Here is a 25,937-nt window from a genome sequence, read left to right as displayed (position 1 = left end):
GGCCCTGCTGCTGGGAAAGATTGAGGACAGAAGGAGAAGGGGATGACAGAAGATGAGATGGTTGGATGGCATCACCAACTCAATGGACATGGGTTTGGGTGGACTCCGGGAGTTGGTGATGGACAGGGAGGCCTGGCGTGCTGCAGTTCATGGGGTCGCAGAGTCGGACACAACTGAGCGACTGAACTGAACTGAACTGAAAGCACCTCCCTGCAACGTGGCAGACTTGGGTTCGATCCCTGGGTTGGGAAAATCCCCTGGAGAAGGAAATGACAACCCACTCCAGTACTCTTGCCTGGAAAAATTCCATGAATGGAGGAGCCTAGTAGGCTACAGTCCATGGGATCGCAAAGAGTCAGACACAACTGAGCAATTTCCCTGGTCACTGGACTATATAGTCCATGGAATTCTCCATGCCAGAATACTGGAGTGTGTAACTGGTCCCTTCTCCAGGTGATCTTCCCAACCCAGGGATCGAACCTAAGTTGCTTGCTGGGCAGGCAGATTCTTTACCACTGAGATGCCTGGGAAGTAAACAATCCCAATGCCCGTCAGTTCAAAACTAGTTCAATAAGACTAAAGTCCTACATATAATCAATTTGGAAGGATCTTTGGGACATATCACTGAATGAAAAGAAAATTGTAGAAGAGTGTGTCTAGAAAACATATTAAATAAAGGTATGTATTATTTTATCCATATTTGAATTTGCTTCTATATGTATAAAAAGATTCTGGAGTAATATATAAGAAACTAATCAAAAGTTACTTGTTTGAGAGACAGGGTGGAAATTGCGCCAAAGAGGACAAAAGGGAGATTTCTGACCTTTTTTGCACTTAAAATTTTTATCCATTCAAAAGACTAAGTAACAATAGAAGAGTAAAATAAATAAGATTAATGATATAGTCTTAATTATTTTACTCTTATATAGTACAGCTTCCCTGGTGGCTCAGATGGTAAAGAATCCACCTGCAATGCAGGAGACCCAGGTTCAATCCCTGGGTTGGGAAGATCCCCTGGAGAAGGGAATGGGTACCCACTCTAGTATTCTTGCCTGGAGAATTCCATGGACAGAGGAGTCTGGCGGGCTACAGTCCATGGGGTCGCAAAGAGTAGCACACAACTGAGAGACTAACAATGATAGAATAGAATTTGAACTAAATTTGAACTAATCCAACTAAAACATCATCAAAATGAAGTCAAAGGTATAAAAGTGAGTTTAAAATGTTTCTATTTCTACTAGATATTTTGAAGGGCACTCCAGTTCTTCTTCTATAAAACAACCAGTGTTTCCTGTAAATCTGAATTTACACATACCCAGTTATACACAGATACCACTCCAAGGTGTGTTCCCAGAAACTCTTACACAAGTGTACCAGGAGACATGGTCAAAAATGTTTACAGTGATGCTGTTTATAATAACAGAATCTTGCAAATAACCTCAGTGGCTTAACAGGAGGATAAATCAATTACAGAATATGCGCACAGTGGCACAGTGGATGGAATAACCATATGTTAACCAAAGTCTTAAATCACAATTTGAAGTGGGAAAACAAAGTTCCAGAAAGTATACAACATAATGTCATTTTTTCCCTAAAGTTTAAAAAAGCAAACTAAACAAATACTGTTAAAGACACATACTTAACAAGTTGGGAGGACTATATGTAAAATCCAGAGCGAGCAGTGACCTCACGTGGGAAAAGGCAAGCCAGCCAAGAGACGTGAAAGAAGGTAACGACACTGGCAACATTGTGGGTCTCAAATGGAGTGGTAGGAATCTCAAGTGTTTATTATCATGTGTCATAACTTATTTGTGTTAAATTTACTATATAGCAAGCATTACCTATATTTTTTCTTTAAAAATAACACACAGTTTAACATCTCTTGGAAAATTACAATATATTATCTGGGAGTTTATAAACCTCCATCTTTCTAGACATGCTGATGAATGAGTACTTACTACTCTTATTTTCTCCTATGTTTATTGTAGAGTTTCTCTGATAACAGAGAAAATCAACACTGTAGTTCTTAATACCTCAACTTTCAGTCTGGGAGACTTTCATCTGTGTGTCACTGCTCTGCTCTTTTTCAGTTGGAAAAATCCTAGTTCCAAACACCTTTGATCCCCATAGGCCTCTGAGAATACAGAGCACATATTTCACATTTCCAAAACACATTTCAGAAACTGAAATTGCATTCAAACTTTAGAAAACTACTCATTTTCTCTTCTTAAAAAAAAAGTCATAAAAGGCTCAAGTGGAGAGCCTTAGGTATTCAGATAACTACCTCCCTAGCTATTTAGTATATATATCATTTGTTTAAATTCAAACAGATTGTGCAATTCAGGCCAAAGTTTGTACATCTGTGAGTGTTATAAATATACTTCAATTTTTTTTCTGATTATAAACCAGGGTATGTTTATTACAGAAAAAAATTCTCTTATATTTTTCCATATCTTTTAGTTAAGTTATAAGAAAAAGTGGGCCTAAGCTTTGTATTCTTACTTCTTCAGAAAGGCACAGCTAATTCACGATCCTCTAACAGCTGGTGAGTGCTTGTTGCTTCAACGGTTGGAATAATCATTTTTTAACTCTCGTCAATTATATGGATCAGAAATTATGGAACATTTACTTCTAAACTGGACTTTCCTGATTGCTGAACAATTTCATTATTTAATTTCTGTTCTTTTAAAATGGCTCCCTAAGTTCTTTGGGCATTTTTCTATTGCTGTTCAGCAGCTAGGTGTGTCCAGCTCTTTTGCGACTCTGTGGACTGCAGCCTGCCAGGTTCCTCTGTCCACGGGCTTTCCCAGGCAAGAATACCGGAGTGGGTTGCCACTCTCTCCTCCAGAGGATCTTCCTGACCCAGGGACTGAACCAGTGTCCCCTGCATTGAAGGCAGATTCTTTACTACTGAGCCACCAGTTTATCAATCTCTAAGTGTCCTTTGTGTATTTTTACCTGTGGCTATATAGGATGCAAGTTATGCCTTCTATCATTTGACTTTTTACCTTCTTATGTTGTTCCTTGAATTCATTTTTGGTTTTCATATATCTAAATCCATACCTTTCTTATGATTTCATTCTCTGCTCTTATGCTTAAGAACACTGTCATCCTGTAATCAAGGGATGCAGCCTTAAATTGTGCATGTGGTTTCCTTTTTTCAAAAAACATGTATCTGAAATCGTTTTGCATGTAAAAATGTAAGTCAAGCAAGTTTTTTAAATCACGAAAATTTAAATTCATTCGATCTTTCTTGAGAATATTTCAGAAAAATATACTGCGTTAATCTGATTAAAGACTTTCCTTCCAGTTTCAGGTTATTTTTCCTTAAATAAATGGGCATTTGATTATTAACTCAACTGGTATGCCTTAAACAGATAAGTTTAACACTCTCTCATACCCCTAATCGAAATACCAATGAATTGAGACTTCCTTGGTGGTTAAGAATCTGCCTGCAAATACAGAAGACATGGGTTCTATTTCTGGTCCAGGAAGATCCCACAGGCCATGGGGCAACAAAGCCCGTGTGCCACAACTACTGAGCCTGTGCTCTAGAGCCCATGCTCCACAAACAAGAGAAGCCACCGCAATGAGAAGCCTGCACACCACGACTAGAAAGCAGTCACCAACATTACTTATTGTGATGACCATTTCATGAGGCAAGTCAATCATTATGCTGTACACCTTAAAGTTATACAGTGTTATATGTCAATTATAACAATAAAACTGGAAGAAGAAAAAAGAAATAAGATTGCCACAAGTAAGCTATACTCTTAGATTTCCAACACAGTATTTATGTTCAAGTAAATAATTAAGCTGAATCACTTGGCTTTATATTTAAATCGTTTTGGCTCCAAGTAATTTAACTGTCTCATTACAAAGAAGCTTCTATTATGGAAGGCCCCAAAGGGAACTGTATATTCTTGCCTGGAGAATCCCATGGACATGAGTGAAGTGTCTTAAGCATAACACAAAAGTGACAAAATTTTGGTAAGTCAACTTCAATACTGCAAAGGTTAATAAGAATTCTTTCCCATCCCAAAAGTATTTGTCTTGGGTCATCTCTAATGAACCTAGAAGAGTCAGCATATTTCACAGGGGCTAAATAAAACTTTTTAAAAGGTTAACGGAAAAATATTTATGTGAAAAATGCCTCCAAATAATGTTTTAGTGGGTGGATTCGGCACATACCAGTGAATACCTTTGAGCTGAGTCCAATTCTGAATTAAGCTGGAGTTTACCTTTAAGAAACAATGAACCTGCTTTTAAGTAAAATCCTGTATTAATAAGAAACATGGGATGTGAATTTAAAAAAAAGATTTTATCAACTGAACTGTATCTAAGTATTTTACAAAATTTTCCATGAGCCATCAGTAAGTCTTTAAAACACATGATCTTTTAAAAAACTTGCTAGTCATTCATCTGTAAAATCTAGCTTTTTATGTGCATGCCAAGCATAAAATTGCCCCCATGCTAAATTTAACACAAACCTCACATTACAGAATTATGTGTTCTTACACTTTGACATGACTATGACAGTGATTCACAAGGTGAAAATACACTTAGAATGGTCTACGTTCTGCAACTCAGGACAATGAAGAAAGCCTGGGAAGGATGTAAAAATTAGGTCCATACTTTAAATCTGCAGCCAATCAAGCCAGGAACCCGGCTATGCAATCACAATCACTTGCAAAACCATTTAAACTATTTCTTAGCTGTACTTGTTAGCAGTTTCTTATGACTGTAATCTTTTAAAAAAAATATCTCCCACTTCAAATATTAAATGCACATGTACATTAACTTTTTTTTGTCTACCTACAGTTAGGCGCCGGAGAAGGCAATGGCACCCCACTCCAATACACTTGCCTGGAAAATCCCGTGGACGGAGGAGCCTGGTAGGCTGCAGTCCATGGGGTCGCTAGAGTCAGACACGACTGAGCAACTTCACTTTCACTTTTCACTTTCATGCATTGGAGAAGGAAATGGCAACCCACTCCAGTGTTCTTGCCTGGAGAATCCCAGGGATGGGGGAGCCTGGTGGGCTGCCATCTATGGGGTCTCAGAGTCAGACACGACTGAAGTGACTTAGCAGCAGCAGCAGCAGCAGACAGCTGGGTGCTAACTGCAGCAGGCTAAAATTGTCTTCTTCACCCTTTACAATTCTGCATTCTCTTAATTTTTGTATACTATAGCTTCAAGTTAATTTCATAGTATTTATCCACATAATGAGTGGTTAAAATTTTGTTCCTTTTAACTACAATTTGTGAAGTAAAGTTTAGCCAAGAAAACAATGAAGAGAGTCACTTTATGACATTTTGTTGTTTACAAAGTAATGTTACCTTTTTAGATGTTATTCAAGGGTTATTAGTCAAGTTTAGAAAATCAAAGACACTTAACATAAACTGATATGTGTAACTCGTAACAGAGCACATTGAACAACAAGATGTAAACTGAGTTGCTCAAGGTCATACAATATGGCAGTGAGGCGGGCTGTGAGGCGGGCTGTGAGGCAGGCAGCTCAGGCAGTCTCAAACTCTTGTCTGCCCCTCACGTACCATCCTGAGCAACCCCTGCTCTAACTTCTGCCTGCAAAACACTAAGACACATATTGTTCACAGGACAGGAAACACCTAGGGCAGAATTTCAAACTTAAGGAACTGATTAAGTAGAAGAGACTTTAACCTAAAAGCTATCATACTATGTGAAATTAAATTACTTTTTAGGTGATGGAGTCATCATAGTGATCTACTTTTTCTTGTATTTAAAGTAGCTAGGAGCTGGCTCCAGAGGACTCAGGGGTTCCACTACACAGAACCCAGGGGTTTCACTACACTTCTCTCAGGAGAAGAGAGACAGTTGACTGTCAGAGATGGACTGCCCTCGCTGTCTGTGGTAACCTGGGCAGGGCCCACTCAGAGAACCTCTGTATCAGCTTTCTCACCTCCACAATATTGGGAAGGGGCCAGGGAGCATTCTTCTTTCAGATTTTGAACTACTGGAGACCAGAGAAAGTCCTAAAGTGCTAACATTTGGTTAAATTTTAAGGATGCTTCAAACAGCTTATCATTTCCAACATTATGTTTAAAGCAAATCTGTTAGACATTCTTACACATTTCTCATCAGTGAAACTCCCTGGCCTTTTTGTGATATTTCTTCCCCTAATTGCAAAGGAGCTCCAAATCCCTCAGAAAGTTTAAAAAAAAAAAAAAAATCAACAGACGTAAAGATGAGGGTCAAAATACCACTGTTTAGTGATGGAGGCTTCAGGTCACCTATAATGTGCTTTCATGTTAAAACTACCAAATTAACAACTATCTGACTTCCATATTTAAATATGTAATGTTTATGTTCTCTGAAAAAAAATCTAATGTCAAAAGTAATCATTCAAATACAAACCATACATATTCTTTGGTCACGTGTACATGCAGAAAAATCTGAGAGATAAGAAGTTTAAGAATGACATTTTTGGCAAGCCTACACAAATTTATAGAATTTTTATTAAAAAAACAGGGGTGGGGGGGAAGAAGGCATGGAAGAAAACTAACATTCATTATGTGTTTGCTAAGAAATAGCTCCTGTGCTAAGTACTTTACATAAAACTGAAATCAACTGAATGTTTCTCACATTCCTTGACCAAATAACTATATGCTGTGCTTAGTCACTCAGTCATGTCCAACTCTTTGCAACCCCATGGACTGTAGCCCGCTAGGCTCCTCTGTTCATGGGATTCTCCAGGCAAGAATACTGGAGTGGGTTGCCAAGCCCTCCTCCAGGGGATCTTCCCAACCCAGGGATCGAACCCAGGTCTCCCACACTGCAGGCAGATTCTTTACTGTCTAAGCCACCAGGGAAGCCCAAGTAAATTCAATCCTCTATATTCAAACAACAAAGGAATTAAAAACTCTCTGAGAATCCTGAACTGATTCCATTTTTCCTTCGGGCAATGTGCTGAGCCTATCACATTCAACATCCTTACATACACAGACAAAAGGCCCAGACTCATACTGAATTATTGAAATTATTCCCAGAAAATAATTCATGAATACCACTGCCTCACTGAAACAGTTTTTTCAAGAGGCTAGTTTTGATAATCCAAGAATTCAATTCTCATAAGCAGGCTCTGATAAGAATTGTCACAAATTTCATTATACATCAAAAGATGAGCTACTAATATGAAAGAATATACTCTTCGTGACAACAATTTACGTATTTAAGCTAGTTCTGCTTCTGAAGGTTATCAGGAAGAGAACTGGGGTTAGATATGAGAGAGATCCAACTTTACTGGGGACTTCACTTTGTCAGGGTCTTCACTGGCTGGCTGTTTCATTTTATTGATTTACAGTTAAATGGTCACTTCAGTGAAAACAGATGCTTTTGGGGAGGCGGGGAGGAAGTTAAAAATGTCTACACTTTCAATGTGTAACAGCTTGATCATGTACCTTTGAAAACAGAAATACCTGAAGTGGATTTTTATTTTTATTCTTTTAAAATGTTTTTGAAGAGCGAATTGGCTTTATTCGATGATTCATGAATCAGGCAGCATACTATCTAGCAACCAGGAGGATGCTCCAAACACTGGGAATTATCTTAGGTGAGCAAAATTTGCCTGCCATCCTAAAATGTTTCTCTGTGACATGTAGATTATTTTGAGCTGAAAACAATCAAGGTCCCAAAGACTCAGGAAGACCCTTTCATCTTCCCATTAACTACTTAGAAGTATTTAGTTAGAGGATTCACTCCAGGAAGGGAGCTATCACCATAGCTCCCTTCTCCCACTTCAGAAATGAAGTGGATTTTTAGATGATGATATACTATTATTTGGAATAAAATTGTGAGCAATTTTATCCTTACATTTCTGATATTTCAATTAGTAACTTTAATAAAATACCAAAAATTCTAATGACTCAGCACAACCTAAAAAATGTGTACTACAGTGTTAAATGAAAACACACTACAAATTTTTGTCTATATTCTAATTATGTTAAAGTATCTGTGTGTGTACCTAAAAAAGTAGAACTGTGAATACAGTTAATGCTGGGTTACATTGGACTGGTAGATAGCTGTTTCTCTTTCTTGATTCTTTTCCACTGTGATAATGTCACAATAAAAACAACTTTAAAAAAAACAACATCATCACTTTATGGATAAAATGGTTTTCTGTCTGCAATGACTTAACCATGTTAAAGATATAAGTTGCTGTGTCTTCTGTCAGTTGCAGGAAAGCAAACACCACAACTTCCTGCATCCTTCAAAACACTTAGCATAGCATCTCAGACCCAGTAAATTCCCAGTGAGGGACATGTCATGGAACCACTGACGAACACCAAGTGTAGCTAATATAAAGGTAGAAACTTACTGTTATTTGTTGGTTCAGGAAACCCAGCCTTTGGACCACTCCATCCTTTGTTTTCCCCTGTCTGAAAAATTAAACCGATTGTTTAAATTCAGGAAAGAAACGTAAATTCAAAAAAAAAGTTAATCCTAATTAATAAAAAAAGGGTACAGGTTATTCTGTTCATCCTCTCCACTGCTGACCCCAGGACCACGGACACAGGAATTACTAACAAGAACTATAACATCTATCCCTTTTCTACATTCATATCTGTTTCTTATGCCTCCTGATTTTATCTATTTAAATTTATAATTTACATCATCAAGAAAGCCCTGTATTTAGCATAATATTTAGTATATATATTATGTATAACATGGGCACTATCAAGGTGGTGAAGAAGTAAATAATTTGTTTTCAAACAGTAAACAATAATCATCGCAAGTGCTAAAGTAACTAAAAGAGATTTTTTATCACTTCTGAAGTTAAATTAATGATAGAAATATTATTATGTCTGTTCTGGAAACGTCATGATAAGGGTCACTGAATACTGCTAATGACAGGTACAAAAAACTGAAAACTAAACCCTAACTCGAAGCAAAATCTGGAATATCCTGGCTTTTGCCAGATGTTTTGGTCAACATTTAGTGTAAAATACACTCTGAGGAGGGAGGAGGGTTCAGGATGGGGAACACGTGTATACCTGTGGCGGATTCATTTCGATATCTGGCAAAACTAATACAATATTGTAAAGTTTAAAAATAAAATTTAAAAAAATTAAAAATTTTAATTAAAAAAAAAATACACTCTGAGCTCAGACTCTAAAGTAGTATTTTAATCAAATTATAAGTGACATTAACTGGTTATGTTCTCTTTTTGTGGAGCTGGTATTATTGATATAAAGTACTTCGGGGTGGGGGAGACATACTTATTTTTATAATCGGTATTTTATATTATGCTGCTGCTAAGTCGCTTCAGTCGTGTCCGACTCTGTGACCCCATAGACGGCAGCCCACCAGGCTTCCCGTCCGTGGGATTTTCCAGGCAGGAGTACTGGTGTGGGGTGCCATTGCCTTCTCCAAACACAAACTACATTTCTAGCAAACAGCTTGCAACTGTGAAAGGGTGGAAGAGAAGGTAACGTGTGTAAATGCAGATACACATGGATGGGAAGGCCTGACGAGACTCCCACACACATGTTCTCTGTGAAGCACAAGACAGGATCATAGAGAGAGGGGGGCGCTGCGGGAGGGAGGGAGGTTATAAATCTAAGGAAAGTGTACACAGTAAGCAAAAAGTCTAGGAAAGAAAGAGCTCAACGATTAGAAGAATACAGATCCTCAGGCATTTGAGGGCTCAGTTGAAGTTGGTAATAATATATTTAGCACTTCATTCCTCCTTTTCTCTCCTTCCACTAATAACCAAAGTTATTTAAATATTGTTTTATTCCCTAAGCCTGATTTTTCATCAACTGAATCCCAAGCCTGCTGCTCTCTGATTTCTATCTCAACACTCTAATGAAACTGCTTTTCTAAGGTTTCTGCTTTAACATGACAGAGTAAACATTAAGAGTAATCTCTTCTCTCTCCCCAAACAACTCTAAATTGATAATCCAATAATCCATAAACTCTCTCTCCTTCCCTCTGCCCCTAGCCTCCCCTGAATATGAAAGGAATCAAGAGAAGAGAAAAGTCAAAATTTGTAACATGGAGAGTAGATTAACTATAACTAACTTAGCAGGTGTGGGCCGGCTGAAACCTCACCTGCAGAGCTAGAAGCTAACAAAGAGCTTACAAAGAGTAAACTGATTTGTGCTTCAGGACCCCAGAAAGCCTCAGGAATCAGAAGCACACCTGGTACTTCTAAAGATGAATCCTGGAAGAGTATGAAAATAGGAAGATTGTTTGGAAGTCTTTCAAATGTTATGAAACTTTCAGGTCACTTCTGTGACCCCAAGGAGACAAATTTCCTAAAATGTTGCCTCTTCAGAAAGGACTAAAACAAAGAGACTCTGGACACCAGGTACAGCTGAGGATGGGATGGATCTATACACCACATTGAAAAGAGAGATGGATTCCAAAGTTACATCCTGGAAGATAAGATCCCCAGCTCCCTTTATCACTGGGCCTCTAAAGACAATAATCAGTCTCCCAATCCACAAGGAATGGTGAGCATAACACAGGGAACAGAATAAAACCTCAAAAATCATTAAAATAAAAAAAGCTCTCAGAGAGACATAAGTATTATACCCATTAAACAAGAACAAGAGGTTATAAAAGGAATATTCTGAGAATGAAGAATAGCTCTGGGAAATAAAAAATACAGTATCCAAAGGAAAATATTTCAAAGAAGGACTGGAAGACAAAACTGAAAAAATCTCCAGTAAACAGAACAAAAAGAGAAACAGAAAAGAAACAAAGGAAGAAAGAAAGAAGCAAAAAATCATTCCTTAGACTAACAGGTATCCTAGAAAGAACCAACAGCAAAAATGGAAGGAAAGAAATCATCAGAGAAAAAATATAAGTTTCTCCACTTTTAAAGTACACGAATTTTCGGATTAAAACCCAAACACCCAAAAACAATTTATCAAAGAATACACAAATCCAGTCAGTCGCTCAAGAAATTTCAGAACTTCCGAGAAAAGATGTGAGAAAAGCATCACGAGGGAGAGGAAATGTAAAAGTTTCATAAATTGGCTAAAGAATCTGAAGACTTTGGAATTTCAACAGTAATGCTGAGAGATAGAAAACATTGGTACAATGCCTTCAAAACTGTGGAAAAAATATTTCCTATTTAGAATTCTCTCTCAGAAAAACTACCAATTAAGTTCGGGGGAAATAGAAAGATATATCAGAACTACAAGGTCTCAAAAAACTATATTACTCATGCATTCTCTATCAGGAAACGATGAAAATGTGTACTCCATCAACACAAGAAAATAAATTAAGAACAAGGAAACTGTCCAGAAAGCAGGCAACTCAACAAGAGAGAGGCAAAAGGAATTAACAGGGAAATCGTGAAGAGAAGAACCAAAACACTGGGTCTTCAGCAGATCTATCAAACAAATAATCCAACACAGAAGAGGAAGATAAAGAACTCCAACAAAGAAAAAACAAAGAAACTAAACAGTACATGAAGCGTTTACTTGGCAGAGGGTAACAGGGATAAGTTAGAGAGACACAGAAAACTATACATGTTGAGTAAGAAAACTAACTCTTTGGTTTTCAAAGCAGGAACCCAGATAACATCTAAAAAGAAAAAAAATCAAGAAACTGCAGTGTAAGTTATTAACAGTACAAAATAACAGAACAGCTAAAACAGGTAGTAAGTGGTTGCCTCTATAAAAAAGGTAACAGAAATGGGCAGTCCCAGGGCAGGACAGCATGGTTTATTATAAATCTTGAGTCTTTATATCATTAATCTTGACTAAGTCTTGATTTGTTATGCATATATGAGTATTACTTTGAACAATATATAATAATCAAATATAACAAAGAATGAAGCACATGCCAGTTACATCTTGATGCGGAACAAGCTCTAAGTTGTAACCGAAACCCCATGTAATTGAAAAAAAAAAAAAAAACAAGATGCTAGAACAGTGTATTTTTTAAAAAGTAAAGAGTGTTCGGCTCTTCCTTAGAATGTAGAAATATAACAATGACTCAGACAATGTAAGAAATCATAACTTTTCTCAAACCCATCAGAGATCTGAGATTGTAAAGCAAACAGATGACATGAATTCTAGAGAGTGACAAAGCCCTGTGAGGCGAGGTTCAGCTCACAAAATATTTCAACATTGGCAAAGAAAAAAGAGATGAATATCAAAAATATTGGTAAGAAGAAAGCAGATGAAATGTTAATGAATTCTAAAAGACTGTGTGAGGGTCAGCACAGCAGTTTAGAAAAATTAGGAACTCCAGAGAGAAGTTCTTTTCTATGGGCTTCCTTTGGGAAGTCAGGACAACTGGAGATACAGCAGAGAACCAAAGAGCCTCACTCAGTGGTGCAGGTGTGAAGCAGAGAGAACAGCTCAGAAATCTGCACACTCCTCTGGAGAAGGAAATGGCAACCCATTCCAGTACTCTTGCTTGGAAAATCCCATGGATGGAGAAGTGGTGTAGGCTACAGTCCATGGGGTTGTAAAGAGTCAGATACGACTGAGCGACTTCACTCACTAGACTCTTCTTTTACACAAAGCAAACAGCACAAGCTACAAGAGAAAAGGAAGAAACAAATCCTGTCTGCCTCTGAGATAAGGCAAGAAATTTTGTTGCTCCAAAAGCTCAGGCAAGGACTCACTGTTTCTGCAAAAAGACTAGAAGCAAAAGTTACCTGCTCCTAGGAAAAAAAGAAGGAGGTGAAAACCTTGAGAGCAAATCCCTGCACCAATATTAAGCAGATTTCTGAAAATGCTGGGGAAGGGGCTGGAAAACTCCACTGCACCTAAGACAACCTCCAGTTCAAAAGTAAAATTTGGCTATCATGGAGACAGAGGTAGAAACATTAGGGAAAAACCCACTTCTGAGACTCAGGCACACAGAGTTTGAGAATGAAGCTGTACAAGAAAATCAAGAGCTATGCTTCTATACCCAACACAATCCTACAACCAAATAACAAACAACAGCAATTGACTATGGAGCATAGAGCTATCCCTCACCTCATGGCATAGCAAAGAGAGGACTGATAAAACCAGAGGATGGAGCAGAAATATTGAGGAAAATCTTCCCCAAACCTCACCCCACACAAAACAAAGACACTGGCAAACCAAAGCTAAAGGAACCTGAAGTTAATAGTGACTGTGGAAACAAAACACCCAAAATGAGCTTAATTACCAACTGGATTGATGTCACCCTCCATGTTAACAGTCTGACAGAAAGGGAGACATGCCTGTTTCTTAACATAAGTACTATTTAACTCTGCCTTTACTGTTTCACAATACACAATGTCCAGTGTTCATTCAAACATTATAAGACACCCAAAATTGCAAAAATAAATATGTCAAATGATAAAGAAGTCAATAAAAGGGAGGCTCAAGGGTGGTGGTGGGGGGGAGATATATGTATACTTATAGCTGATTCATGTTGTTATATAGCATAAACAAATACAACATTGTAAAGCAATTATCCCCCAATTAAAAATAAATAAATGAAAATTAAAAAGAAAACAAGTCAATAAAACAGAGCCCAGAGATGACCCAAGCGCTAGAACTCTAAGAAATAAGTTTTATAATATCTATGATTAACAGGATAAAAGATCTAATGAAAAAGGCAGACAACATGCATGAATATTTGGAGAATTTCATTAGAAAAACAGAAACCTTATAAGAAAAGCATATGGAAATCCTAGGGGGAAAATACCACAGATGAAAATTAATATTGATAACATTATTAACAGATGGACACACCTGAAGAAATAAGTCAGTAATATTACAGATAAATTAATAGAAATTACTCAAACTGAGATACACAAAAAAAAAAATGGAATGAAAAATAAAAAGGAACAGAAAATCCTGGATCCATAAGACAATACTAATGGTCTAATTTTTCTAAACTGCTGTGCTGTCCCTCACACAGTCTTTTAGAATTCATTAACATTTCATTTTCCCCAGCATTTTCAGTTATATATACTGTAAACTCTCAAGGAGAGAGAAAACAAGGAAGAAGAAATATCTGAAAAGAAAGATAACAGCTGAGAATTTGACAAAAATTAAAAAAAACAACAAATCACAGATCCAATATATTCATATTCATTAAGCAGAAAAAAATACAAAAAGGAGAAAAAAGGAAGGAGGAAGAGGATGAAAATGAAGAGACAGGGAAAAAAGAAAAGGAAGGAGGAGAGGGAAGAAGAGGACAAAGAAAGGAAAGAATCAAATTTAGATACATCACAGTTAAACTGCTAAGAACTAATAAAAAAAGGACATTTCTGAAGGCCTTTAGAGGGAGGAACAAAGCATGTCAAGATGAAAAAGAAGATAATCACAGCAGACTTCATACAAGACTATGCAAGTCATAAGACAATTGAATGAGATCTCTGAAAGTGCTGAAAGAAACAGAAAAACTCAGAATCCTATACCCACACAAAAGTAACTTCTAAAATGAATACAAAATAAATTTCTCATCAAACAAAAGTTGACAGAAATCACTGCCAGCAGACCTGCTAATACAAGTAGTATTAAAGGAAGTTCTACAAACAGGAGTATAATACCAGAAAGAAATCTGGATCTAAACAAATGAACAGTATTGAAAATGGTAAAAATGAGGGTAAATGTATTTTCTGTGATTCTAACCACATAGAAAGAAAATTAACTATATAAAGCGAAATTTGTAACAATGAATTATGGGTTTTATACATATAAAGGTAAGTAAAATGCACGACTACATGAGAGGTCAAAGAGAAAAAAGTGAACAAAGAATAAATGGAATAAATAGAAAACAATAAGAAAAATGAAACGTTTAAATCCAACCATACCAAAAGCTACAATAAGTACAAATGGTCTGATCACTCCCAACTAAAGGTAGAGATTGTCAAAGGGTATTTTTAAAAGCAAGACTCAATTATATGCTTTCTAAAAGATCAATTTAAACATAAAGACACTGATAGGCTAAAAATAAAATGGTGGGGGGAAAATACCCCATGCAAACACTAATAAAAATAAAACTGAAGTGACTATTAATATCAAAAAGAATTTAGAACAAGGAATATTACCAGGGATGGAAAGAAAATCACATAATAATAAAGTTGTAAAGTCATCAAAAAGATATAACAATCCTAAATGTATATGTATATAACAACATAGCTTCAAAGTATATAAAACAAAACCGATAAAATTTAAAGTAGTCAAATTCAAATTTATAGTTGGTGACATTAGCACTTGATAAAAGAAGTAAACAAAATCAGAAGAAATATAGGACTTGAATGAAGAAACCAAAGGGAAATTAGAACATATTTTGATGAAATGAAGTAAAAACTCAACTTCTCAAAATTTGTGGGCCAGGGCTAAACCAGTACTTAAAGAGAAATATATATCACTAAATTCTCAGATCCACAGCCTAAGCTTCTGGCTTACAAAATTAGAAAAAGAACAGAAAATTAAACCCAAAGCAAATAAAGGAAGGATAAAATAAAGAACAGAAATCAATAAAACTGAAAACAGAACAACAGGGAAAAAAATCAATGAAATCACAATCTTGTTGTTTGAATATGATAAAAACAATTGACAGACCCCTAGCTAGATTCATCAGGATATAAAAAGAGAAGAAACAATTATCAATATCAGAAATGAGAGAGAAAATATCATTATAGATGCTATAGCCACTAAAAGAATAACAAAGGAATCCTATGAACAATTTTATACCATTAAATTCAGCTCAGAGGAAATGGACAGACTCCTTGAAAGATTCAAACTGCCAAAGCTCGCTCAACAGTAGGAAATCTGAGTAGTCTTATATCTATTTTTACATCAATTTATACTTAAAACCTTCTTACAAAAAAAATTATAAACCCAGATGGCTCCACCAGTAAATTTTACTCAACGATTAATGAAGGAAGAATACCAAACTCTCTGAGATGATGAAAGAAAAGGAGATACTTCCAAACTTACTATATGAGTCTAGCACTACCCTGATAATGATACTAAAACCAGTATTTCTACTTCAGATGATGAAAACTTTCTGGAAGTGGATAGTTGAGATAGTTGTAAAACAATGTAAATGTACTTAATGCCACTGAATTGTACACCTAAAAATGGTTAAAATGGTAATTTTTTGCTGTGTATGTATATACAGGTATTTCACACTTTTCAAAAGTTTATGTCACTTTGCTTTTATGAAAGGCATGCACTAATACCTGTTTTTGCTAACTAAAAGAAATCCAAAGAGGATTTTCACTTTTATGGAAAAACAAAAAATAGCATTCAGTGTTTTACTTCCCAGCTAGCCATTACTGAGGCAGCACACACCAGGAGCAGGGAAAGTGGCAACTATACTCAGTATCTCAGCATCCAGTCACCACAGCTTTGAACCATGTGTGAGAATCTGTGTTCTGTCTGGATTTATTTTGTCCATTCATTAGCAAGATGAGTCCTAAGGTAATTGCTTCTTTGTATCAGGCCATTTTGGCTTACAAAAGGTTTCACAGGAATTGCTTTACTTTCAGATAGTGGGGGAAACCTGCATCACATAAATTTTAAAAATCCATCAATTAAAAAAAAATTCACCATATCCACAAACTAAACAGAAAAATCACGCAAGTATCAACAGATGCGGAGAAAACATTCAGCAAAATTCAACATTCACTGATAGTTACGGTGGGGAGACTTTTCAACAAAGCAGGAACACTAGGAACTATCAAGCTGATGTAGAGCATGTATAAAAAGCCTACAAGCATCATGTATATAATAGCAAACACTGAACAATTTCCTTGTAAGATCAGGAACAAAGTCAAGATACCTGTTTTTCTGTTTCAACAATCAACTTTCTATTCAACACTGAATGGGATGTTTCACTCAAGGCAATAAAGCAAGACAAGTAAATAAAAGCATACAAATTAGCAAGAAAAAAATAAACTGTCTTTATTAACAGATAACACAATCATCAATGCAGAAAATTGCAAAAAATCTACAAAATAAGCTACTTTAACAGATAAGTCAGTTCAGCAAGGTCATAGGATGCAAAGTCAATATATAAAAACAACTGTATTTCTATATGCTAGAAAAGAAGAATTAGAAACTGAAATTAAAAACCAATGCCATTACCAATAGCACCCACAAACATGAAACATTTAGGGATAAACATAAAAAATGTGGAAGATATTTCTATAAAAAAGTACAAACACTGTTGGGATATATTTCAAAAAACCTAAATAAACAGATCAAGATCTTGTTCAAAGGTTGGAAGACTCAATATTTTTAAGATATATTAATAAATGCAAACATGATCTATGTAATATTCAACATAATCCCAAAGAAAAATTCCAACTGGATATTTTTTTGGTAGAAATTGATTTAAAAATTTATTATGAAGATATAAAGATTAGCCAAAACCATTTTTTAAAAGTAGAACAAAGATGAAGTTCTTTATCTGATCTCAAACCTTATCCAAAAAAGGTACACTCTATATACAGTTGTACAGTTGAAGAATAGACATACAGATTAACAAACAGAAAATCTAGAAACAGATCCACACATAAGTGGTCAACTCATTTTCAACAAAGGTCTAACGAACTCAATGGAAAAAGCATTAATCTTTTAAACAAGTGGTGTTTGGACAACTGGACAACATATGTAAAAAAAGAAGAAGAGAAGACAGAAGGTGAGAGACAAGAATCCTTTATCTGATAAGGCACTGGCATCTAAAATATATAAAGAGCTTTTATAACTCAATAATAAGAAAGTAAACCATCCAATTTTTTAAAAGACAAAAATTCTGAACAGATACTTCAAAGAGACACGAGTGGTAAATAATATATGATGAACTAGTCAGCATTATTAACTAGGGAAAATGGAAATGAAATCCAATAAAACAACATTAAACACCTAATACCATCATCAAAACTATAAAAACTGACAATACCAAGAGCTAGAGAAGATGTGGAGTAAGCAGAAATCTCAAACATTGCTTGTGGAAATGAAAATGGTACAACATCTCTGGAAAACATCTTCAGTTTCTAATAAAGTGGCATGTGCACTATTATATGAATATGTACCTAACAGGCTATATTAGAGAATACATACAGTCAAGATTTGTACATGAATGTTCATAACCACTTTATTTACAATAGCCTCAAACTGAAAACCTAAATGTTGGTAAAGAATAAAACAATAACAAACAGAAAAGATACATGATAACAAATGATAAACATGATAAATGCAACAACATGGATCAATCTCAACAATTAAGGGTTGACACAAACGGCTACACAATATACCATTCAATTTATTCAACATTCTGGAAAAGGCAAAACTGTAGAGACAGAAATCAGATCAGCGTTTGTCAGGAGCTGAGGAAAAGGAAAGACATTTACTATAAAATGGCATTAAGAAACTGGGGTAACAGTAATGTTATAAATCTTAATTGTGATGTGGTCATATACACACACTTGTCAAAATTCTTTAAGCTGCAGTTCACTAAATCTTAATGTTTTTAAAGTGGAGATATATTCGTGCATACATACAGAATATCTTTGTGAGGACATTTATCTTCTTTTTTTTTTTTTAATCCTTATACAAGATTCACTATATTCAGACACTATTCTAAAAGATGCACAAACATTAACTAAACATGGGAGATACCTTTAGGAAGAGACCAAGTCTGAGGGTCTCAGGGTAAAGTGAGGCTAATCTTTTCTTCACTGTCCACTCTTTTGCACTTTTAAATCCTTCCATGGACAGAGGAGCATGGCAGGATATAGTCTATGAGATCGCAAGAGTCAGAAACAACTTAGCAACTAAACCACCACCACCATCATCACTCAGTTATGTACATACCTTGATTATTTTTTTAAAAAGCCAACTTTTCAAAAGCTACTTTTAAAGATTTATTTTTATAATTGCTTTTGTCACATTCTCAAAAGCTCTTCTTATTGACAAATCAAGGTATTAACTAACTCCTCTTACTTGATCTTTGCAGCATACAACTACCACTGTTTTTATTTTTGGCCATGCCATGCTGCTTGTGGGAATCTTAGTTCCCTGACCAAGGAATGAACCTGGGGCCAGGCCAGTGAAAGCACCAAGTCCTAAACACTGGACCACCAAGGAAGTACAGGCACCTCTTCCATAAAGTCTCTTGCTACTCTCTTTTTTACAGGTATTCTTCCTTTCTGTATCCTCCATGCACTGTATCTGCTACTGAAATCTTAACACATACACTTAAGAAGCATGGCTAGTGTCTTTTCCCTCTCCTCTCTACACCACTGCCCTAGTTCAGACCCTCAGTATCTTTCACCTGAACAATTCTGCTAGCATGGCCTCCCTGCCTTCAGTCCTGTCCTGCCCATATCCATTCACTACATTACTTATAGGACTGTCCTATGTAGAAAGCAAACCAGATCATGCCATTTTCAAGCTCAAATCTCAGTAATTCAAAAGCACATTACTTCACATAAAAATAGTCATCTCACTACTCCTGACTTTCCAGACTCAGCTTCATATATCTAGAATTTTAATTATACTGTAACTTTTGTTACGTGATATAAGCTCCTCACCCCTAACACTTACTGGTCAGTTTCGTGAGTGCAGGGACCAAATTCCAGTCATCTTATCTTCAGTTTTAAGTGTCTGGCATTTAGTGAGTGTGATGATTAATTTTATGTGTCAACTTGTCTGGGCTAAGGTACTCAGATATTTGGTCAAACGTTATTCTGGGTGTTTCTGTGAGGGTGTTTTTGGAAGAGATTTACATTTAAATCACTGAACTCTAAAGAGTAAAAAAACTGACTCTCTAGACTGTGGGTGGGCCTTGTCAGTTGAAGGCCAGCAAAGGCTGACCTTCCCTGGAACGAGAGGCAGCTTGCCAGTCAATGGCCTCCAGACTCTGCAGCTCCTTCCTGAGTCTCCAGCGTGCTGGCATCCCCAGCAAATTCTGGAGTAGCCAAGCATCCAAAACTTCATGGGTCGATTCCTTAAAATAAGTCTCTGTGTGATACACACACATACACACACACACACACTCCCTGTGGGACTCTGTTCCTCTGGAGAACCCTAACTAATAACACAGTGGGTATGCAAAAATATGTTTTTCTAATTAATGAAATTAATGCCGGTGTTTTTTTCTGTTTTATTTTCATTTAACTTACAAATAAAGGTCTACGAGATTTATTCTGACATATTTTCATAAATCACTTACCAGTTTTAAGTCAATATAAATGTGTTAAGTTAAAACAACATATACACAATGTAAGAACTACAGAAATTTGAACACGTGTTAGGTTTCATGTTACAAATACTTTTAAAACAAGAAAACACATTCACTAGCCAGGTTATAAAAACAGAACTGAAATCTCCAGTGATATCACACAGATAAATAATTTTTAATCACTCAAAATAACTGCCTAGATATTTACAGCACCTTAAAAAGTGTATCTAAGTATTTTTTAATAGATAATTTCATTTTTACTCCAAACTTCACAAAGGTGTTCCTGCAGAAACTGAAAATATCCCTGAAATAGAATCCATATGTGAGAAAATGGCATGGAAAAAACCATATTGTTTATGACAGAAATAATTATTAAGCTTGTTTTGGGAATGTTCATACAAATGAAATGTTTAATAAAAATAATTTCTACATATGTATAGATAAAATGATAATTGAATACAAAGTGAAATGAAGTCAGTTCCTGCCAAGTTAACTGCCAAGGCCTGAATTCAGGGTTCTCAGCTTCTCTTGCAATGCAGGCAGGTGTTAATGATGTCATTACCTGCTGCAGAAGAAATAGGGGACCATGAACACAAGTCTTGGCAGAAAATAAACACCCTCTGAGTTTACCTTTAATTTAAAGTAAATAGAAAAATCAGTTTATAGAATGTCTGTCCTATATAGCTCCTGCCCTAAAGGGATAACTCAGGATCTTTATTTCCAGGGTTTTCAGCTGTATTCCAGAAATAAAGGCTAACAACCTCCATTCTTAAAAAGCACAAATTAAAAAACTGGGTATATATATCATTAGTCAGTATGGTAAAACTCACTACACTGGTACTAATATTATATAAAATATATACAATTATACAGCAAATTTTTAATATTTTCTAATTGTAAGATTATAATATTTTATTGTGACCCCTAAACAGTGGTTATTTTGTACCAGGAGAATCTGTATCTTTAAAGATATGAAGATAAGAGTACCAACTTGGAAAAGTTAAAACTTGACATCTACTTTACACTAGTTAAGACAATACTGAGTCAAGAACACTGGAACAGAACTTGCTCATTATTTTTATATTCTGACAGGACAGAACTTCTCCATGTAAATTTAACTCTCACCTTGTCAAGCTGATCTTGAAGACTAGTGGATGCTTTATAACCAAGTTGTAACAGCATAGCTTCCGCAGCATTTTTTTTGGCTATCTTTTTATTAGGTCCTGTTCCAGTAGCAACTTCATTCCCTACCTTGACCTGGTAGGAATAAAGTAAGAAATGTAATGACAGCTGCTTTGGTAACAAACATTAACATCACTAAGCAATGTGTTCTGCTCTCTAGCATTCAAAAATATAAAGTTCAGTCCATAATAAAATAGCAATTACGATCCCTTTTATATTTTATATATATATATATATGAGAATGCATACACAGAGAAAAGTATGGAAATCTGGTCCTCAAAATTGAGGACATTATGAGGGGTTATATCAGGATGACAGAATCTTGAGTTCAGTTCAGTTCAGTCGCTCAGTCGTGTCCAACTCTTTGCGACCCTATGAACTGCAGCATGCCAGGCTTCCCTGTCCATCACCAACTCCCGAAGCTTGCTCAAACTCATGTCCATCGAGTTGGTGATGCCATCCAACCAACAGTTTTAGAACATTTTTATTTCCTTACATATTTCTATATTCTTTGATTTTTAAACAATAAACTTATTTATGTAAGCAAAAAAAAAAATTCACATTGTAGAGAGTTGATCATGACTACATTTAGTATTCTTCACTTAAATTAATAAACTGAAAAGACTAAAATTCACATTGCTGCCATTTAAAATAACGTTAAAATGCGCAGAAAACCTGAATACCCATTTCTCCAAAGAGGATACGGAGATGATCAATAGGCACATGAAACGATGTTCAGCACTGCTAATCATGAGGGCAATGCAAATCAAAAAACAATGAGATATTACCTCAAACCTGTCAGAACGGCTATCATCAAAAATATCCCAAATAACTAATGCCGGCAAGGATGGGGACAAAAGGGAACCCTTGTACGCTGCTGCTGAGAATGCAAATTGGTGTGGCCACTATGAACACAATGTGGCAGTTTCTCCAAACAACTAAAAACAGAATGGGGGGAGGGATAAATTGGGAGAATGGACTAGAGATATATACACTGCTATACATAAATTGGTTACTAGTGAGGACCTATTATACAACACAGGGAACCGACTCAATACTCGTAATGACCTATATAGGAAAAGAACCTTGCTAAGTCACTTCAGTCGTGTCTGACTCTCTGCGACCCCACAGACAGCAGCCCACCAGGCTTCCCCGTCTCTGGGATTCTCCAGGCAAGAACACTAGAGTGGGTTGCCATTTCCTTCTCCAATGCATGAAAGTGAAAAGTGAAAGTGAAGTCGCTCAGTCGTGTCTGACTCTGTGCGACTCCATGGACTGCCGCCTACCAGGCTCCTCCGTCCATGGGATTTTTCAGGCAAGAGTACTGGAGTGGGGTGCCATTGCCTTCTCCAAAAGAACCTTAAAAAGAGTAAATATATGATATGTATGATTGCCAGGTGGCTCAGTGGTGAAGAATCTGCCTGCAATGCAGCAAACGCAGGTTTGATCCCTGGGTCTGGAAGATGCCCTGGAGAAGGAAATGGCAAACCACTCCAGTATTCTTGCCTAGAGAATCCCATGGACAGAGAAGCCTGCTGTACAGTCCACGGGGTCACAAAAGAGTCAGACATAACCTAGCGACTAAACGACAACATGTATATGTATAACTGATTCATTTTGCTGTACACTTAACACTGATACAATACTGTAAAACAACTATACTCCAGTAAAAATCATTAAAAAAAAAGGAACTACCATATATCCCAGCAATTCCACTCCTGGGTATATATCTAAAAAGCCAAAAACACTAATTCAAAAAGATACACACACCTCAACGTTCATAGCAGCAATGTTTACAACTGCCAAGATAAGATGCAACCTCAGTGTCCATCAACAGATGAATGGATAAAGAAGCTGTGGTAATTATATACACAGTGGAATACTACGCAGTCATAAAAAGAATGAAATTTTGCCATCTGAAACAACATGGATGAACTTGAAGGATATTATGCTAAGTGAAATAAGTCAGAGAAATACAAATACTGTATGATGTCACTTATATGTGGGATCTAAAAATACAACAAACTAGTAAATATAAAAAAAAAAGAAACAGACTTACAGATATAGAAAACAAACTAGTAGATACCAGTGGGGAGAGGGAAGCAGGGAAGGGCACTATAGAGGCAGGGGATTAAGAGGTGCAAACTGTTATATATAAAATAAGCTGTAAGGATATACTATACAGAAAAGACCATATAGCCAATACTTTATAGTAACTATAAATGGAATATAACCTTTAAAAATTATTATAAATTATACTGTACCCTTGTAACATATACTATTGTACATCAACTATATACAATAAAAAATCTTTAATCCAAAAAAATAAATTTAAAAAATTATATAGTTTACAAAGGATTACATTAAGTAGTTTCTGAAGAGTACATATAAAAATTAATACAATACTGTGGTTAAAAACAAAGACTTCTGAGTCAGATTTGGGTCAGATTTGGGTATGAAATCTAACTCCATTATTTCCCATGAACTGATTCAAATTATTTAATATCTCTAAGCCCCAGTTTTTTCATTAGTAAAAGAGGGGTAATACAATGACCTAATAGTGTTACTCTGAAAATTAAACAAGAAAATGTATGTAAACTACAGTGTGTATTATAGCGTAATTGCTCAATAAACAGTAGCTTTTTATCATTAGAACTATCCCACAGTTCTCTTTTGTGAGCAAGATGCACACATGTATGTACTTCCATACATTCAAATATACATCAGTCATCTTATGTCCACATGTACATTTCCTGAGCTGGGTAATGATTTTTTAGTCATGTATATGCTGAGATAATATAAATATAAAAATTAAATCAGCAAACAAAAAAGGAAAAAAATTATATGAATAGAAAATACACAGTGAAAGTGGGATTTATTTTTACAGATTGTTCTCAGTAAGTGATAGAAGGAGCAGACAAGAAGATCATCACAATTTTGGAAATTAAAGAATGTAATCTAAATAATCTATGGGCAAAGAAGACATCTCACTGGAAATATTTTAAATAAGTAATAATGAAAATGCAATATGTCAAAACTTGAAAGATGCAGCTAAAGAGGGTGTAGAAGAAAACATGTAAGCCATAAAAGCTTAGAAAGAGTAATGAGCTAACCATTCATCTTAAGTAGTTACTAACAGCAAAATAAATCCAAAGAAACAGAACATTAAAAACAAGAGCAAAAATTTAGGAAATATAAAACGAAGTACAACAGAGAAGTTCAAAAAGCCAAAAGCTGGTTCCCTGAAAAGACTAATACAGTGATAAACCAAAGGTGAGGCTGATCAAGAAAAAATGAGAGAAGACACAATCAAGAATGAAGATGGGAGATTATGAACCTTCCACAGCATCACAAAATAATAAGGGATACCGAATAATTCAGCTAACATTTTTTAATATTTAAATAAAATGGAAAATTTCTAGACAATACACATTTCCAAAACTGGCACAGAATAAACCCCTAACTATATAAATCTATAACTACAAAGAAGTTAAAACCACAATTAAAAACTTTTTCACAACGAAAACTTCTGAGAGTTTTTCTAGCAAGTTCTACCCAACATTTAAGGAAGAATAATGCTACTCTTACAAAAATGCATCCAAGAATAAAAAAAAAAAAAAGAGGAGTCCATCCCCAATTATTCAGTGAAGCATCACTTTGGTTTCAAAATCCAACAAGAAAAGTATAATTTGGCAAAACTAATACAATTATGTAAAGTTTAAAAAATAAAAAAAAGAAAAAAAATTTAAAGACTAGTTTCATTCATGAACATAAATGCTAGTTTAAACCATGTAATAGTACACTGAACAAAGCAATGTGAAAAAAAAAGAAAAATAATGACTAAGTTAAGTTTATTTCAAAAACGTAAGGTAGGTCCAACATTCGGAATTCAATCAATCAATGTTATTTGCTATATTAATCAGTTAAGGAGACAAATCATATGATCACCCACATAAATTGAACAAGAGCATTTGCAAAACCTCAATGTTCATTCATATTACTCAGCCACAAAAAGGAATGCATTTGAGTCAGTCCTAATGAGGTGGATGAATCTAGAGCCTATTATACAGAGTGAAGTAATCAGAAAGAGAAAAACAAATACCACATATTAACACATATATATAGGATCTAGAAAGACGGTAGTGATGAACCTATTTGCAGGGCAGCAGTGGAGACACAGACATAGCGAAGAGACTTAAGGACGTGGCTGGGGGGTGGAAGGAAGGAGAGGCTGGGATGTATGGAGAGAGCAATATGGAAACATACATTACCATATGTAAAATACAGAGCCAATGGGAATTTGCTGTATGACTCAGACCGGGGCTCTGTAACAACCTAGAGGGATGGGATGGGGAGGGAGGCGGCAGAGGTGTTCAAGTGGGAGGGCACATAGATAAACCTATGGTTGATTCATGTTGTTTGGTAGAAACCAGCATACAACTGACAGTGTGGAGATTCCTTAAAAAACTGGAAATAGAACTGCCTTATGATCCAGCAATCCCACTGCTGGGCATACACACTGAGGAAACCAGAAGGGAAAGAGACACGTGTACCCCAATGTTCATCGCAGC

General features: G+C 35.8%; 1 protein-coding gene across 4 annotated transcripts in view; it reads right to left on the bottom strand.

Annotated features, from left to right (window-relative positions):
- The window catches only part of STAU2 (staufen double-stranded RNA binding protein 2), a 298,188-nt gene that overhangs the window by 157,726 nt on the left and 114,525 nt on the right, over positions 1-25,937 (bottom strand). For all 4 annotated transcript variants that reach the window (XM_010846944.1, XM_010846946.1, XM_010846948.1 and 1 more), the window contains 2 exons: positions 21,310-21,441; positions 8,357-8,417 (listed from right to left, as the gene is read on the bottom strand). In XM_010846944.1, coding sequence (XP_010845246.1) covers positions 8,357-8,417; positions 21,310-21,441 — 193 coding nt within the window. The remainder of the gene's footprint in view (positions 1-8,356; positions 8,418-21,309; positions 21,442-25,937) is intronic.

This window comes from Bison bison, unplaced genomic scaffold (assembly GCF_000754665.1).
Source record: "Bison bison bison isolate TAMUID 2011002044 unplaced genomic scaffold, Bison_UMD1.0 scf7180017864241, whole genome shotgun sequence".
Classification (NCBI taxonomy): domain Eukaryota; kingdom Metazoa; phylum Chordata; class Mammalia; order Artiodactyla; family Bovidae; genus Bison; species Bison bison.
The sequence above is the reverse complement of the archived record's forward strand: the minus strand, read 5'-3'. Positions and strand labels throughout refer to the sequence as shown.